General features: G+C 48.7%; 1 protein-coding gene across 2 annotated transcripts; it reads left to right on the top strand.

Annotated features, from left to right (window-relative positions):
• Positions 1–4,806: 4,806 nt before the first annotated feature.
• Positions 4,807–13,395, top strand: RIIAD1 (regulatory subunit of type II PKA R-subunit domain containing 1). 2 transcript variants are annotated; one of them, XR_012514980.1, is made up of 5 exons: positions 4,807–4,914; positions 5,378–5,454; positions 11,243–11,289; positions 12,436–12,563; positions 13,140–13,395. XR_012514980.1 is itself a non-coding variant. In XM_074389618.1 (4 exons), the coding sequence occupies exons 1-4, from the start codon at positions 4,831–4,833 to the stop codon at positions 12,504–12,506; spliced, it is 279 nt and encodes a 92-aa protein (XP_074245719.1). In that variant the 5' UTR covers positions 4,807–4,830; the 3' UTR covers positions 12,507–13,133. The 2 variants fall into 2 exon arrangements, 1 of the variants encoding a protein (XP_074245719.1); XM_074389618.1 differs by lacking the exon at positions 13,140–13,395 and having other exon boundaries at positions 12,436–13,133.

Below are 13,395 nucleotides of genomic sequence, written 5' to 3'. Positions count from 1 at the left end.
GCAGAGAGGAAAAATGGAAAGTGAGGTGGGGAAGGAGAGAGCAGGATGAGACGAATGCAGAAAGAGAACTGCATATTTTCCAGAAAAGAAATCAAGAAAAACGATAGCTTTCTGGCATTTGCCGACGCCCCCTTCTCTCCCTCTGGGGGGTTTGTGTGTATAAGTGCGTGGGCAGGAAGGCCGTGGAGGCGGCGCGGCAGGCGCTCTCACTTGTAAGCTCCTTGAAGACCAGGACACCGTTTAATTCAGCATCTTACTGTTCACAGTGTCTAGCACCCTGTCTTGCTCACAGGCGCTTAACAAACACTTTATGCAAAAAACCTCTTGACACAGTGGATTCCTGATTCCTTCAGTGGGAAGAACCACAGCTGTCAAGCCCCCCCCTTAGGATGCAGAAACCCAATTACTCTTTCCTTTGCTTCTTTCTTCAGTGGGGTTCCTTGAGTGGGACTCGAATTGAGTCAGGTAGCACAGAGGAGCAGCGGAGGCACATTCGGGGACCATTGCTCCCCTGAACATGGATACTTCTATGATGGGCGGGCTCCAGGACCTGGAGGGAGCTAGACCCCTCCATGCACTGGGCCCACTGAGAGCATGCCCTCAGTGCAGGGATTATCTGCAGACATCAAACCTTGTCAGTGGTGCCAGCCCTTGCTTTCGTCAGCGCTCAGCAATGGGGGGGTCTCCTGGGGCTCTAGGCTTTTGTAGAGCACCCTGCTTTCCTGTCATTCCCTTCTTTACCCGGGGTGGGGCTGCTGTTTCCACAGAGGCACTCCTGTCTCTGAACTGTGTCCCAGCCGAATCCCAGGAGCCTCCATTCCTGAGCTATCACGGCAGGCAGGCTTCTCTTCTGGAAGGGAAATAATAGTAACAGCCAGTGCTTACATGGCTCTTACAGTGTCCCAGGCTTTGTGCCAAGTGCTTTATATTTACTAACTCCTAAACCCTCACCACCCCCCTATGATGTAGATTTTGTCATTATCTCCAAATAGAGAAGAGGTAACCAAGACACAGAGCTGAAATAACTTGCCAAAAGCCATGTAGCTAGAAAGAGGTCTAGCTGAGATTGGAGCCCTGGCAGTCTGGCTCCTGTGTCCACGCATTTAACTCCTACATCAAACGTTCCTCTGAGGAATGGGGGCAGTGGTAAAGTCTGGCCTTTTTTCCTCTTCTGTCTCCATTTAAGCCCTGGGTGAGAGAGAGCCCTTCTTTTTTTGGCTTGATTCTGTTATCACCTCTCATCTTTCCTTGGCCTGGTTTTTTGTTGTGGCCTGGAGCCACACTCTCACAGGTGCTTGCATTTGAGGGAATGTGTGTGGGTGTAGACTTGATTACACTTCATCACATGGATGCTCAGGTCCCCCCCTGCAGGGTCCCCTAAAATGGGGTAGCAGTGGGGGTAGGTGCTACAGGACTCAGTGGTGGGTGCTCAGAAGAAACGAGTGGTGGCAGAGCCAGGGAATCACAAAGGGCAAACACATCCTGAAAGTAACTTTCCACTCACCTACCCCACCCCCACTGCTCCTTTCCTTGCCTTCTAATCTGATCTTGGTATTTATGGAGATGCTAAACAGATCATGCCCTCTGAGGATGGAGAAGGGGAAGACCCTATGGCCCTGTTGATCTCATTACTCTATGTCTTCTCAGCAGATCTGCCGCCCTGCTGCTCATTCAGCCTTGGGGCTAATCATATTAATTGAAATATTAAACATTCGCAAAAATGAATTAAAGTGAACTCCCCTCACTCCTCCTCCCAGTCAGTTATTGGGGAGACAGCTGCAGGCAGCAAAATGCCTCTAGTCCTTTGCTTAGTTTGTGGTCTCCGGATTGAAGGTGTCAGTCTGAGAGAAGAGGCAGGGTTTAGGGGAGAAGAGTGGGACCTCTCATCAGACTCTCCTTGCTGAGTGTCTGTGAACACATATCTGGTGTTCTTTCAGGTCATGGGATGGGAGTCCTGTGAGGTAAAGACAGGGGAACCCTGAGACTCAGATGCCTATTCTGGGGAGTTTCTGTATAGGAGGGAGAGAGGCTTCCAAGTTACTTTCTCTGCCCACCACCTGCAAGCTCACCCTCTTTTTTATTCCTCTGCAGTCAAAGCTAGGTTGCCCTACATACAAAGATTATTGAATTTATAAAGGTAGAGCTCTGATCCTGGTTTTAGATTCTTAGGAAATGAGAAATGTCGGATGATTGGGATATTTTTCAGAAAGGGCAAAATGTGGCGGTATGTGTGGGCATCAAATAACTGGCTTCACTGACTGAATACAGAGTGAAGACATCTGCAGCAGAATTGATGAGAGTGCACAAAGAATTGATTCTATGACCTTTCTGCCTTCAAGGGGCTTCCACCTCAAGTAGAAAATAAAACAGGCCAACACAGTACTTAATAATGAGTACTGAGACGCTGTTAAAAAAAATAAAAAGTGGCCGGGCGTGGTGGCTCATGCCTGTAATCCCAGAACTTCAGCAGGCTGAGGTGGGTGGATCACCTGAGGTCAGGAGTTCAAGACCAGCCTGGCCAACATGGCGAAACCTGTCTCTACTTTAAAAATGCAAAAATTAGCTGGGCATGGTGGAACATGCCTGTAATCCCAGCTACTAGGGGGGCTGAGGCAGGGATAGCTTGAACCTGGGAGGCAGAGGTTGTAGTGAGCTGAGATTGTGCCACTGCACTCCAGGCTGGGCAACAGAGTGAGACTCCATCTCAAAAATAAATAAATAAATAAAGTAGCCCCTCTCATATATGGGTATTTGGTCTATAGGATGTGATCAGTGAAGAAAGGCTTGACTGATTTTTGAAGCACAAGAAGATCATAGATTTACAGAGGGAGGATAGTAATCATTTTATACTTGGAGGTGGGGCGGTAGAGAACACTGTTCATGGCTGTGTGTGTTTGTGTGTGTAGGTCTGCTGGTCCAGGCTCTGGCATTGTCTAATATAATATGAGCCACATATATGGTTAAAAAATTTCTAGTAGCTATATTAAAAAAGCAAAAATAAAGAAGTGAAATTACTTTTAATAATAAATGTTTTTTTTGTTTGTTTGTTTGTTTTTTTGAGACGGAGTTTCGCTCTTGTTACCCAGGCTGGAGTGCAATGGCGCGATCTCGGCTCACCGCAACCTCCGCCTCCTGGGTTCAGGCAATTCTCCTGCCTCAGCCTCCTGAGTAGCTGAGATTACAGGCACGTGCCACCATGTCCAGCTAATTTTTTGTATTTTTAGTAGAGACGGGGTTTCACCATGTTGACCAGGATGGTCTCGATCTCTCGACCTCGTGATCCACCCGCCTCGGCCTCCCAAAGTGCTGGGATTACAGGCTTGAGCCACCGCGCCCGGCAATGTTTTTTAACCTGATGTATCAAAAATACTATTTCAACATGTAAATCAATTACATGTTATTGATGAGTTTTTTTTATACTAAGCTTTCAAAATCCAGTGTGTAGTTTACATTTGCTGCACATTTAACACCTACAGCCACATTTCAAGTGTTCCAGAGCCACAGGTGGCTAGAGGTGACTGTATTGGCTAGCACAGCTCTGGAGGGCCACCACCATTAGCTTCTCTGGAGGGAGTGTAGGGAGAAGAGACAGATCTTGGCCAACAGGAACCATTATCTCTGGTTAACCTCTTGCTCCCGCTGGGAAAAAAAAAAAAAAAAGTCACTTCTGACAGATGGCAGCCTGTCTCTCTCTCACTCTGTTAACTCTCTCTCCTAAAAAAAGAGAAGCAACCAACATGATCTCTAACCAAGATAGGGTTCCTGGGAAGAGGCTTGTAGCCCACTACCTAATTTACTTCCTGTGGTTTTCCCTGGCTTGGGAACTGCCAATACTTTCTTTTCCTCAGTCTTTGCTGGAAAGGACAGAGGCAGACCAATGACAACCCCACCACAGCTGGGGCAGAATGCTGAGCTTGTTTCTCATGCTATTTTCTTGCTCCTTGGGGCAGTTGTTCACAAATCTGAAAAAACAGCCTCCCTCTTTTCTCCTGCATCTCGGAAGGCCTCTGCTGAGCACGATCTCTGCGAGGCTAGGAGCTCGGCATGTGCGTATTGACAGACAGGCTCATGCCCTTTCTCGTGGCTATTTTCAGCTCTCTGGCTTTATGTTTCACTTTCTCTTCTTAATTAGATACTAGAAGAACAAATCTTGAAGATCGAATTCCCTTTCTCCTCCCGTATTCAGTTGGGAGTGGAAGAAAATAATTTAGAATTTGTGAGGAGCCCAGGGTGAAGAGAAAGTTAATCTACACAAAAAAGTCAGTCCAAGAGGGGAAATTCTGGCAGAATGTCCCCCGGGTCCTTTCCAGCATCTTTAGCGGGAGAGAACATTCCTTCCTTTGCAGAACTCAGCTCACTCTCTCACTCTCTCTGTTCTGGGGTGCTTCCACGTTGTTTGAAGAATCCACGGCTCCAACGTCTAATGCCTACAGGACAGAGGGACGGGTTGGCTTCTGGGCTAGTGGGAAGGGAAGAAGCCTGGGTTCTCTTTCCCAGGTTCTAGGCTTCCTCTAGCTTCTGTGCAGGTGGGGGTGTCTGGAACTAGACTCTGGGAGACCTTTTTTTCCTGTTTTACAATAGAGCTAAGAAAAAAAACGGAGGTTGGGTGGGGTCAAGAAGGGCTCATTCCGCATACAATTAAGTCCATAAATCAGTCCTCCAATCCAGGAAAGGCGATCCTTTAAGGACCTTCCCTTTCCCCCAGCTCCCTGAGCCCCTCGCCCCCGCTTCGCTGAAGGGGCCGGGCTTGCGGGCAGGGCGGGGTCTGGGGCGGGGTCTGGGGCGGGGCCTCGCCAGCCCGCGGCCCGTCGCCTTGACGACCGCAGCAAGATGGCGACGCCCTCGGACCCGCAGCCGCTGCTCGACCCATGGGTGCTTAGCCCCGCTCACCTGGAGCGGCTGAGAAAATTCAAGGTGGGTGCGCCAGCGCCCCTACCCGGCGTCCACCAAAGTGCAGCTTCCCCAGTACCAGGGCCCCAGACTGAGAAGAGGGCCGCCCGCGAGAAGGGGAGCGGGAGCCTGTTATAAAGTGGGGAGGGCACAGGGGAGACCCCGGGCGGACTTCTGGGCTTCTGGGCCCAGCGCAGAGCCCCACGAGCATCTAGAGCGCAGGAAGAACAACCTCAGGGACGTGGCCTTTGAAATGGGCCGAAATTACAGCCAGTCACATCCGACCATAGTTAAGACCCCTCAGCCTGAACATCAGGCGGCGGAATGATGTTTTACCTGTAAGAAGATGGGTGGCTTAAACTCTCAAGCATCCTGGGGAAAGACGTGGGTTAAATGCGCACCTGTTTCTCGCAGCCCTGTCACATCTCCAGGGCTGAACCTTGAATCTGTCCCCTCATGGAGGTGACCCTTTGCTCTTGCCCCCCAGATCCAGATTCGGATTGCTAACGAAAAGTATCTAAGGACCCACAAAGAAGTAGAGTGGCTTATAAGTGGTTTCTTCAGGTAGGTGGTTTTCCAGGCTCTGGGATTTGTGGTACCCGGAGTTTTCTTAGTTATCTCTAGAGGTTTCCTTCAGTTATCCCTAAATTCTTAAAAATATGCCTATTTTTAAGACATAAGGATAAATATATACCTTATGACACTTGGAAGAGGGAATTTGGCATTGAGAAACCCAAGAGGCAGCCACTGGGTGTAGAACACTGTTCTCAACCATAGGAGCTTAACGAAATCACTCGTCGAACTTAAAACAAAAATCAGTTGTCTGGTCGGCCCTTCCCTACCTGAAAACATTACTTTAGAGAAATTCCAAGGGTCGGAAGCCACTCTTTTCTTGGGGAAGAGAAGACAATTTACCAGCGGATCCTGGAATATGTTCTTCCCTTCCTCCAACCCTCCTTTCAACCTGGCATTTGCTTGAATGGAAACATAACCTAATGGGATGAAAGGCAGACAATTAAGAAAAAAACACAGAGTATCAGTGGGTGAAAACAATAGCGCTATCTCAAATGCTGTTTGGCTATAGACAAATAGACAAGATTTTGTAATGGCACCCATCTCCAGGCACTGTTCTGTTTCCCTACATTAGCACTTACCACACTCTACTGTAATTGCGCTTCCATCTTCAGTTACTGGTCCAAAGCTCCGAGCTGGCGGAATCGTGTTTGTGTTCTCGGTGCCCACGCGTGTGTGGCATCTTGGAACACTTTTGCTGATCCTCCCAGCACCTCCACAAAAGATAGCTTATTGTCATTTTCATTTTACAAGTGAGTAAATTTAAGCTCAGAAAGGTGAAGTACCTTCCCGAAGTTGCTTAACCAGGATTCAAACCCCTGGTTTTTCCATTGTATTGTGCTGTAAGCACTCCGTCCCCATTTTCCCCCTGGGCTATGGGCTTAGCCAGACGCAGGGCCTGCCTTTGTCTTCTCAGAAGTTGGCCTGGCAGTCACGTTGGCTCATACCTGTAATCCCAGCACTTCGGGAGGCTGAGGAGGGTGGTACACTTGAGGCCAGAAGTTTGAGACCTGCCTGGCCAACATGGGGAAACCCCGTCTCTACTAAAAATACAAAAATTAGCCGGGAATGGTGGTGCATGCCTGTAATCCCAGCTACTCCGGAGGCTGAGGCAGGAGAATCACTGGAACCCGGGAGTCGGAGGTTGCAGCGAGCCCAGATTGTGTCACTGCACTCCAGCCTGGGTGACAGAGCAAGATTCTGTCTCATAAAATAAAAATTTTTTAAACTCACTATTCATATTATAGACATTTCTCCAAGTGGCAGCAGATTCTCAGAGGGCAGATAGGGGAAGGAGACAGAAAACTGAAACCTTTCCAGTTCTGAAGGTTGGCCAGGGATGTGGCTTGGGCAAAAGATAGTTTAGGAATCCTCTGTCAATATCAGACCTGAGGATCAGGCCATCACCTTTTGCATCTTTTTTTTTTTTTTTTTTTTTTTTTTTTTTTTTTGAGACCGAGTTTCGCTCTTGTTACCCAGGCTGGAGTGCAATGGCGCGATCTCGGCTCACCGCAACCTCCGCCTCCTGGGTTCAGGCAATTCTCCTGCCTCAGCCTCCTGAGTAGCTGGGATTACAGGCACGCGCCACCATGCCCAGCTAATTTTTTGTATTTTTAGTAGAGACGGGGTTTCACCGTGTTGACCAGGATGGTCTCGATCTCTCGACCTCGTGATTCACCCGCCTCGGCCTCCCAAAGTGCTAGGATTACAGGCTTGAGCCACTGCGCCCGGCCGCATCTTTTCTTCTAAAGGGAATTAAGCTGATAATCGTTCCTATCCTGGGGACCTTGCACTCCAGGTTAGAAGCAGTTCCAGCAGAGAGACTGGGGAAAGAAGGTGAAAGCTGGAACTAAATCAATATTTGCACTGCTTACAGACAAGAGGGTTAGAACGCTGGGGGAGGTGAATGAAGGCGTTGTTTCAGTCTCCTCTCAGGGATGGCGTTGCCTCTCCCTTTGTCTAGGAACAGTTTCCAGGAGCAGCCTGGGTGTCTGGGACTGGCTGCTGTGGGGACACCCAGATACTACCTTTCCTTTCTTACCATGCTCCTGTCAAGGCCAGTTACACCACCAGGCTTTTCTTTTTGCTGTATCTAAAGCTACTCTACTTGAAATCCTCCTGACCCCTTTTCCGGGGTGGAGCTTGAGCGTTTAGTGCTTGAAGTTTGAGGGTTTACTTTTGTTTGTTTGGCGTCATTGTCTTCTTTGATTGGTACCAGGATGAACCAGAGTCAGCCTCTGTCCCTGCTGGCCACCTCACACGGTCCTTCCTGTGAGAAAAGAGGAAGGGAGAAGCGAGAGCAGAGTCCTGAGCACTGTGCCTGTCCTTGTCTGTTGCGCAGATCTCCGCTCTTGATTCATCTCAAGCCGAAAGAAACTCTGAAGCGTTCTTTGTGGGAAGCAAACTCCCCACTTGGGTTTTTTGGATCCTAATGACTTATGGCATTCAGCCACACTTCTCCAGCCTATACTGGCAAATGCAGTGTACCAAACTCTTTTTTTTTTTTTTTTTTTTTTTTTTTTTTTTTGAGACAGAGTCTTGCTCTGTCACCAGGCTCCAGGCTGGAGTGCAGTGGCGCAATCTCGGCTCACTGCAACCTCTGCCTCTCGGGTTCAAGCAATTCTCCTGCCTCAGCCTCCTGAGTAGCTGGGACTACAGGTGCACGTCACCACGCCCAGCTAATTTTTGTATTTTTTTAGTAGCGACAGGGTTTCACCATGCTGGCCAGGATGGTCTTGATCTCTTGACCTCGTGATCCGCCCCCCTTGGCCTCCCAAAGTGCTGGGATTACAGGCGTGAGCCACGGTGCCCGGCCCATACCAAACGCTTAACACCTTAAGTTTTGGATCTGAAAAATGGAAAAAGTAGGAATCTGATTTATTTTAAGGCACCCAGAAAGCTCAGGTTTTATGCTGCAGATATGATAGCCAGGTAAGAAATTGTATAAGGTCTTTATTAGACATCTGTTTTTGTAAATACCTCAGCAGGTGAATTTTCCCCAAATACAGCAGTGATCATGTCCCTGCTTGGCTGGAAAAATCTTCAGTAGTTCCACGACATTGCCTTTTTGGGTTCGTTTTTAAACGTTCTATTGAAATATGCTGAAAAATGACATATCCTAAGCTGGATGAACGTTCACAGGCTGAAAATACACATGGTTCTGTTGTTTTCAGATGACAAAATAGAACCTTACCAGCACCTCACACCCTTTGTGCCCCTCCCAGTCACTCCCCTTAAAACAGTAGCCAGTGTGCTGACTTCTACCAGCTTTTGTATTTTATGTGAATGGAATTCTACAACGTGTGCTCTTTCGTGCCTGGTTCCTTTCGCTCTGTAGCATCTTTTCGATCCTCCATTCTAACTGCTGTGTAATATTCCATCACGTGTTATACCGTATTTTGTCTATTTCCATCGTCTTTTGAATTGAGTATAAATGTCTCTCCCTGGCATTCAAGGCCCTCCATAGCAGAACCTCTTCTGTTTCCCACTACTCCCTGCATGCCTCCCTTACTCCAGCCAGACCACACTTCTGATCATTCCGCTGACCCCATGGAGCTCAGGCACAGATACCTCTTGAGTGCTCTTTGCACTTGAGATAAAAGGTGTCTACAACCCACTTCCTACCCTCAAGGAAGTCATAGTCTTCAGCATACAGTTTCTCTTTCTGGCCTTTTGCTCTTGTTCTTTCCCTGGATCTGGAATGTTCTTGTCCCTTAACCCTCATCCCACTGACTGAAATCCAATGTGAACTTCAAGGGTCCTCTCAAATGCCAACTGCTCTGTGAAGACTGTTGGGGTTTCCCGCTCTGTAACCTCTCTCCCCACTCTGATCTCCCAGAGCACTGTTTCAGACCCCTCCTTAGCACTGGCCAGAGCTTCCTTGGCCTCTTAGACATTTGGAAACTAACCTGTTCCTTTTTACTTGCCTGTAAGTTCTTTGAGGTAGGGCTATATTTTTATTTTGAAAAAAGCAATCCCTCATATCTAGTTGCAATGACGTATTTGTAACTTGTGCTCAACAATGATCAAAATGAATTGAAGGGGCCGGGCGCAGTGGCTCAAGCCTGTAATCCCAGCACTTTGGGAGGCCGAGGCGGGTGGATCACGAGGTCGAGAGATCGAGACCATCCTGGTCAACATGGTGAAACCCCGTCTCTACTAAAAATACAAAAAATTAGCTGGGCATGGTGGCACGTGCCTGTAATCCCAGCTACTCAGGAGGCTGAGGCAGGAGAATTGCCTGAACCCAGGAGGCGGAGGTTGCGGTGAGCCGAGATCGCACCATTGCACTCCAGCCTGGGTAACAAGATCGAAACTCCGTCTCAAAAACAAAAAATGAATTGAAGGAGAAGGGGGGCAAAATTCTCGAAGCTTAGGAGGGCGGGGTTCCTGGGGAGTGGGGAGGCCTTGGCCAAGAGAACATATTGTAGAGAGCACTGACATTGGAGTCTCACGACCCTGGGGCCTTTTTGTTTTATTTACTAAGTTTGTGAACTTGGGCAAATCATTCATCTTTTGAAGGCTTGATTTCTTTGGATGTAAAATGGGCATAAATAATTGCTGTTTCACAGGGTTCTTGTAAAGTGAGGCAATATGTGTGAACATACTTTATGAACCATAAAACTGTGCGATATAAGGCATTTTCATTTCTCCAGCGCCACTGGCCCTGCAGGTGTCTCCTCTCTGGATTGAGGGGCCAACAGCCATCTGAGGTCCATCTTTTAGCTCTGTTTATTGTATCTCCCTCTGCCCTTGAATTCACGGCTAAGCTTACTCAGGACATCGTGAGGGTGCGTATCTCCCACCACTCGTGGGCCCCTCAAGGACTGGGCAGCATGTTCTTCATCTTTGCTTCTTGCCCCTGGCCAGAGATCTGGTTCAGTGAAAATGGTTGTTGAGGCTGGGTATCCTGGCCCACTCCTGTAAACACAGCACTTTGGGAGGCTGAGGCAGGAGGATCGCTTGCACCTGGGAGTTAGAAACCACCTGGGCCACGTAGTAAGACCCTGTTGCTACAAAAAAATTAGCCAGCAGGCCGGGCGCGGTGGCTCACGCCTATAATCCCAGCACTTTGGGAGGCCAAGATGGGTGAATCACGAGGTCAAGAGATTGAGACCATCCTGGTCAACATGGTGAAACCCCATCTCTACTAAAAATACAAAAAATTAGCTGGGCATGGTGGTGCGTGCCTGTAGTCCCAGCTACTCTGGAGGCTGAGGCAGGAGAATTGCTTGAACCCAGGAGGCGGAGGTTGCGGTGAGCCGAGATCGCGCCATTGCACTCCAGCCTGGGTAACAAGAGCGAAACTCCGTCTCAAAAAAAAAAAAAAAAAATTAGCCAGCGCAGTGGCACATGCCTGTAGTCCCAGCTACTTGAGAGGCTGGAGATGGGAGGATCTCTTGAGCCAGGGAGGTTGATCCCACCACTGTACTCCAGGGTGGGTGACAGTGTGAGACCCTGTCTCAAATAAATAAATAAATGAATTCTGAAAAGGTTGTTGAAGGAATGGCAAGCCCCACTTGGCTGCAGCACAACTCTTTTGTGATGTAAGCAATATCCTAGGATATTGCCATTTAGGATGCTTTGCTCCTTGCCTTAGATATGGAGTTGAAGGAAAATCACGAATGAAAGGGTGTTTTGTCAGAAACCTGTGGGTTTATCAACTGCCAAGATGGTTGTGTCTCGGTTCGTCTATGTGAAAGCACAGGACCTGAAGCAGTAGGCACAGCCTGCCTTAAAGTCTGCTTTACCTCCCATCCTATCCCTTCATGTTTTCCAGAGAAATCTTTTTGAAAAGACCAGACAACATCCTACAGTTTGCTGCAGGTGAGTAAGGCAGCCTCAGTTTTGGGTATCTGACAAAGCCAGGGCAGGGAGCATTACTGTGAGTTTACACTTGAATAAGCCCAGGATTCTCCCTGCAGAGTCTGGGGTACTCCTTCACCTGATGTCCCCCAGGGGAGCTTTTTTTCAGCTTTTTCTTTCCTCCATCATCATTTCCTCAAAATGAGGACAGGTAAGAAATGAGGCAGAACTTCCTCATAGTGAGGATTGTTAAGAATTTTGAGATTCCCAAAGGAACATATTGGCAGCTTTTCCCTTGGGAATCTTAAAGCTGGGTTCTCATCCCTAGCTGTGCATTAGAATCACCTGGGGAGCTTTTAGAAATACTGATGCTCAGGCCCCACCCCCAGAGAGTTTTATTTAATTAGTCTGGGGTGGGGCCTAGCATCCGTAGCTTTAAAGACTCCCCCGGTGATTCTAATGGACGGGCTGCCCGAGATGCCTTAAGGTCAATGGTATTTAGAGGGAAAGGGATGGGTTGGATAATTTCTTCAGTCCTGTTAGCCCTGAGAATTGGTTACATCCCAGACCTCAAACCATTGCTAACAGAATCTCAATACGCCTTTGCTAGCACAGCAGATGCTGCCTCTGATTCACAGTATGCTGGGTGTATAAAAACCCTCATCTGGCGTCATCCTGCGAGAGCCTGGCTCTCCTCTGAGAGGGTATTCTCAGAGAAGGCGTGATAGCTCAGAGACAGGAGCTGGCAAGCTGAGCTGAGACAAGAATAATACTTGGCATTTATTTGGGCCCCAAGATGGGCCTGGAGCAGAAAACCCAGAGAATCCCTGAGCCCTCTGATGGCTCTCTGTGCGTCAGCAGGCGGAGGAGCAAACGGTGCGGCACGGGGTAGGTGGGGGTCGGCGGGTGGGGGCAGGCACAGCCTGGAGGGGCGGCAGCCAGCCTCTGCGAACCCTTCCTGGGAACGTTGGAGCTGGCAGGCTCAGAACTGCTTGGGCGGGGGCAGTGACCGCTCATTTTACCATATTGCACCGTAAAGCAGGGCCACCTTAGCAGTCCTGCTAGTACCAAGCCAGGCTAACTTTTTTTGGTGGAGTGAGCTGTCTCCTTCCAGGGGTAAGTCGTTTGCCTTTGGATATAGATGATGTCTTTTGATTTTTATCCCAGACTACTTCACGGATCCAAGACTTCCCAACAAGATTCACATGCAACTAATTAAAGACAAGAGAGTGGCTTAATTAGCAAAACCATGATGCTCAGCTGTTGGGAGAGAGCAGACAGAATCCAGCCTCGGGGTGGGTGTTAACCTCACTTACAGAGGCTTCTTTACTCTTGTGAAAATAAGCTCTGGTTTATTGGTCCATGGTGTGAAATAAATCAAGTGGAGAATGTAAAGAGAAGTTTAATGCACATGTTGAGTTTTCTTGATACTGTTTTGCGGAATTAGGGACTGTGAAGAGAGGCCCAAGGTTGATCTAACTTGTCAGTAGCAGGAAGCTTCTTAATGTGGAATGGATTAAGAGAGCGGAAGTGGGAGTACGAAGTTCAGGGGTAAAGATGGCCACAGGGAAATGGGGAGGGGGCCGTTAGCATTAAGATGACGTTCCTGCCGGTGGCCGCGTGACCTTGGTGTGAGAGGGAAGAGGGCGCTATTGCTTCTGGAAGGGGTGGGAGCAGTTTCTCTTCCCTGCGTCTTGTATTGGCCACTTTCCCACTCCGGCCTCACCTTTGAGCCAGGCTGTGCCATTAAGGCCACCACACGTTTTTCAGGCAGAATGATTGCTGAAATGATTTTGAAAGCTAAGATTAAAAAAAAGTGAGGTGGGAAAAGGCCACACTCCTAATTTAGTGGAACCATTTCTGTTTTGCAGGGTCATCTGGAGGCATGAGAGCCCTACTGCTATTATTGTGGGTTTCCAAGCTGCCTTGGGTTCTGTCTGCTGTCGCAAACGCTTTTAAAGATATTCATTAAACACAGACCTTCCTGCTCTCCCTGCTTTATTTCACTCAGGGGGAGGAAGCCATCCTTCATGGGAGGGCTGCTCTGCCCCACTTTGACGCGTGAGGCAGCAGGCCTGTTTCCGCTTTCAGGGCGGCCAGGGGCCTCTTGCAGGGTCAGTGGGCTGT

The sequence above is a fragment of the Saimiri boliviensis genome, chromosome 19 (assembly GCF_048565385.1).
Source record: "Saimiri boliviensis isolate mSaiBol1 chromosome 19, mSaiBol1.pri, whole genome shotgun sequence".
In the NCBI taxonomy this organism is placed as follows: Eukaryota; Metazoa; Chordata; class Mammalia; order Primates; family Cebidae; genus Saimiri; species Saimiri boliviensis.
The sequence above is the reverse complement of the archived record's forward strand: the minus strand, read 5'-3'. Positions and strand labels throughout refer to the sequence as shown.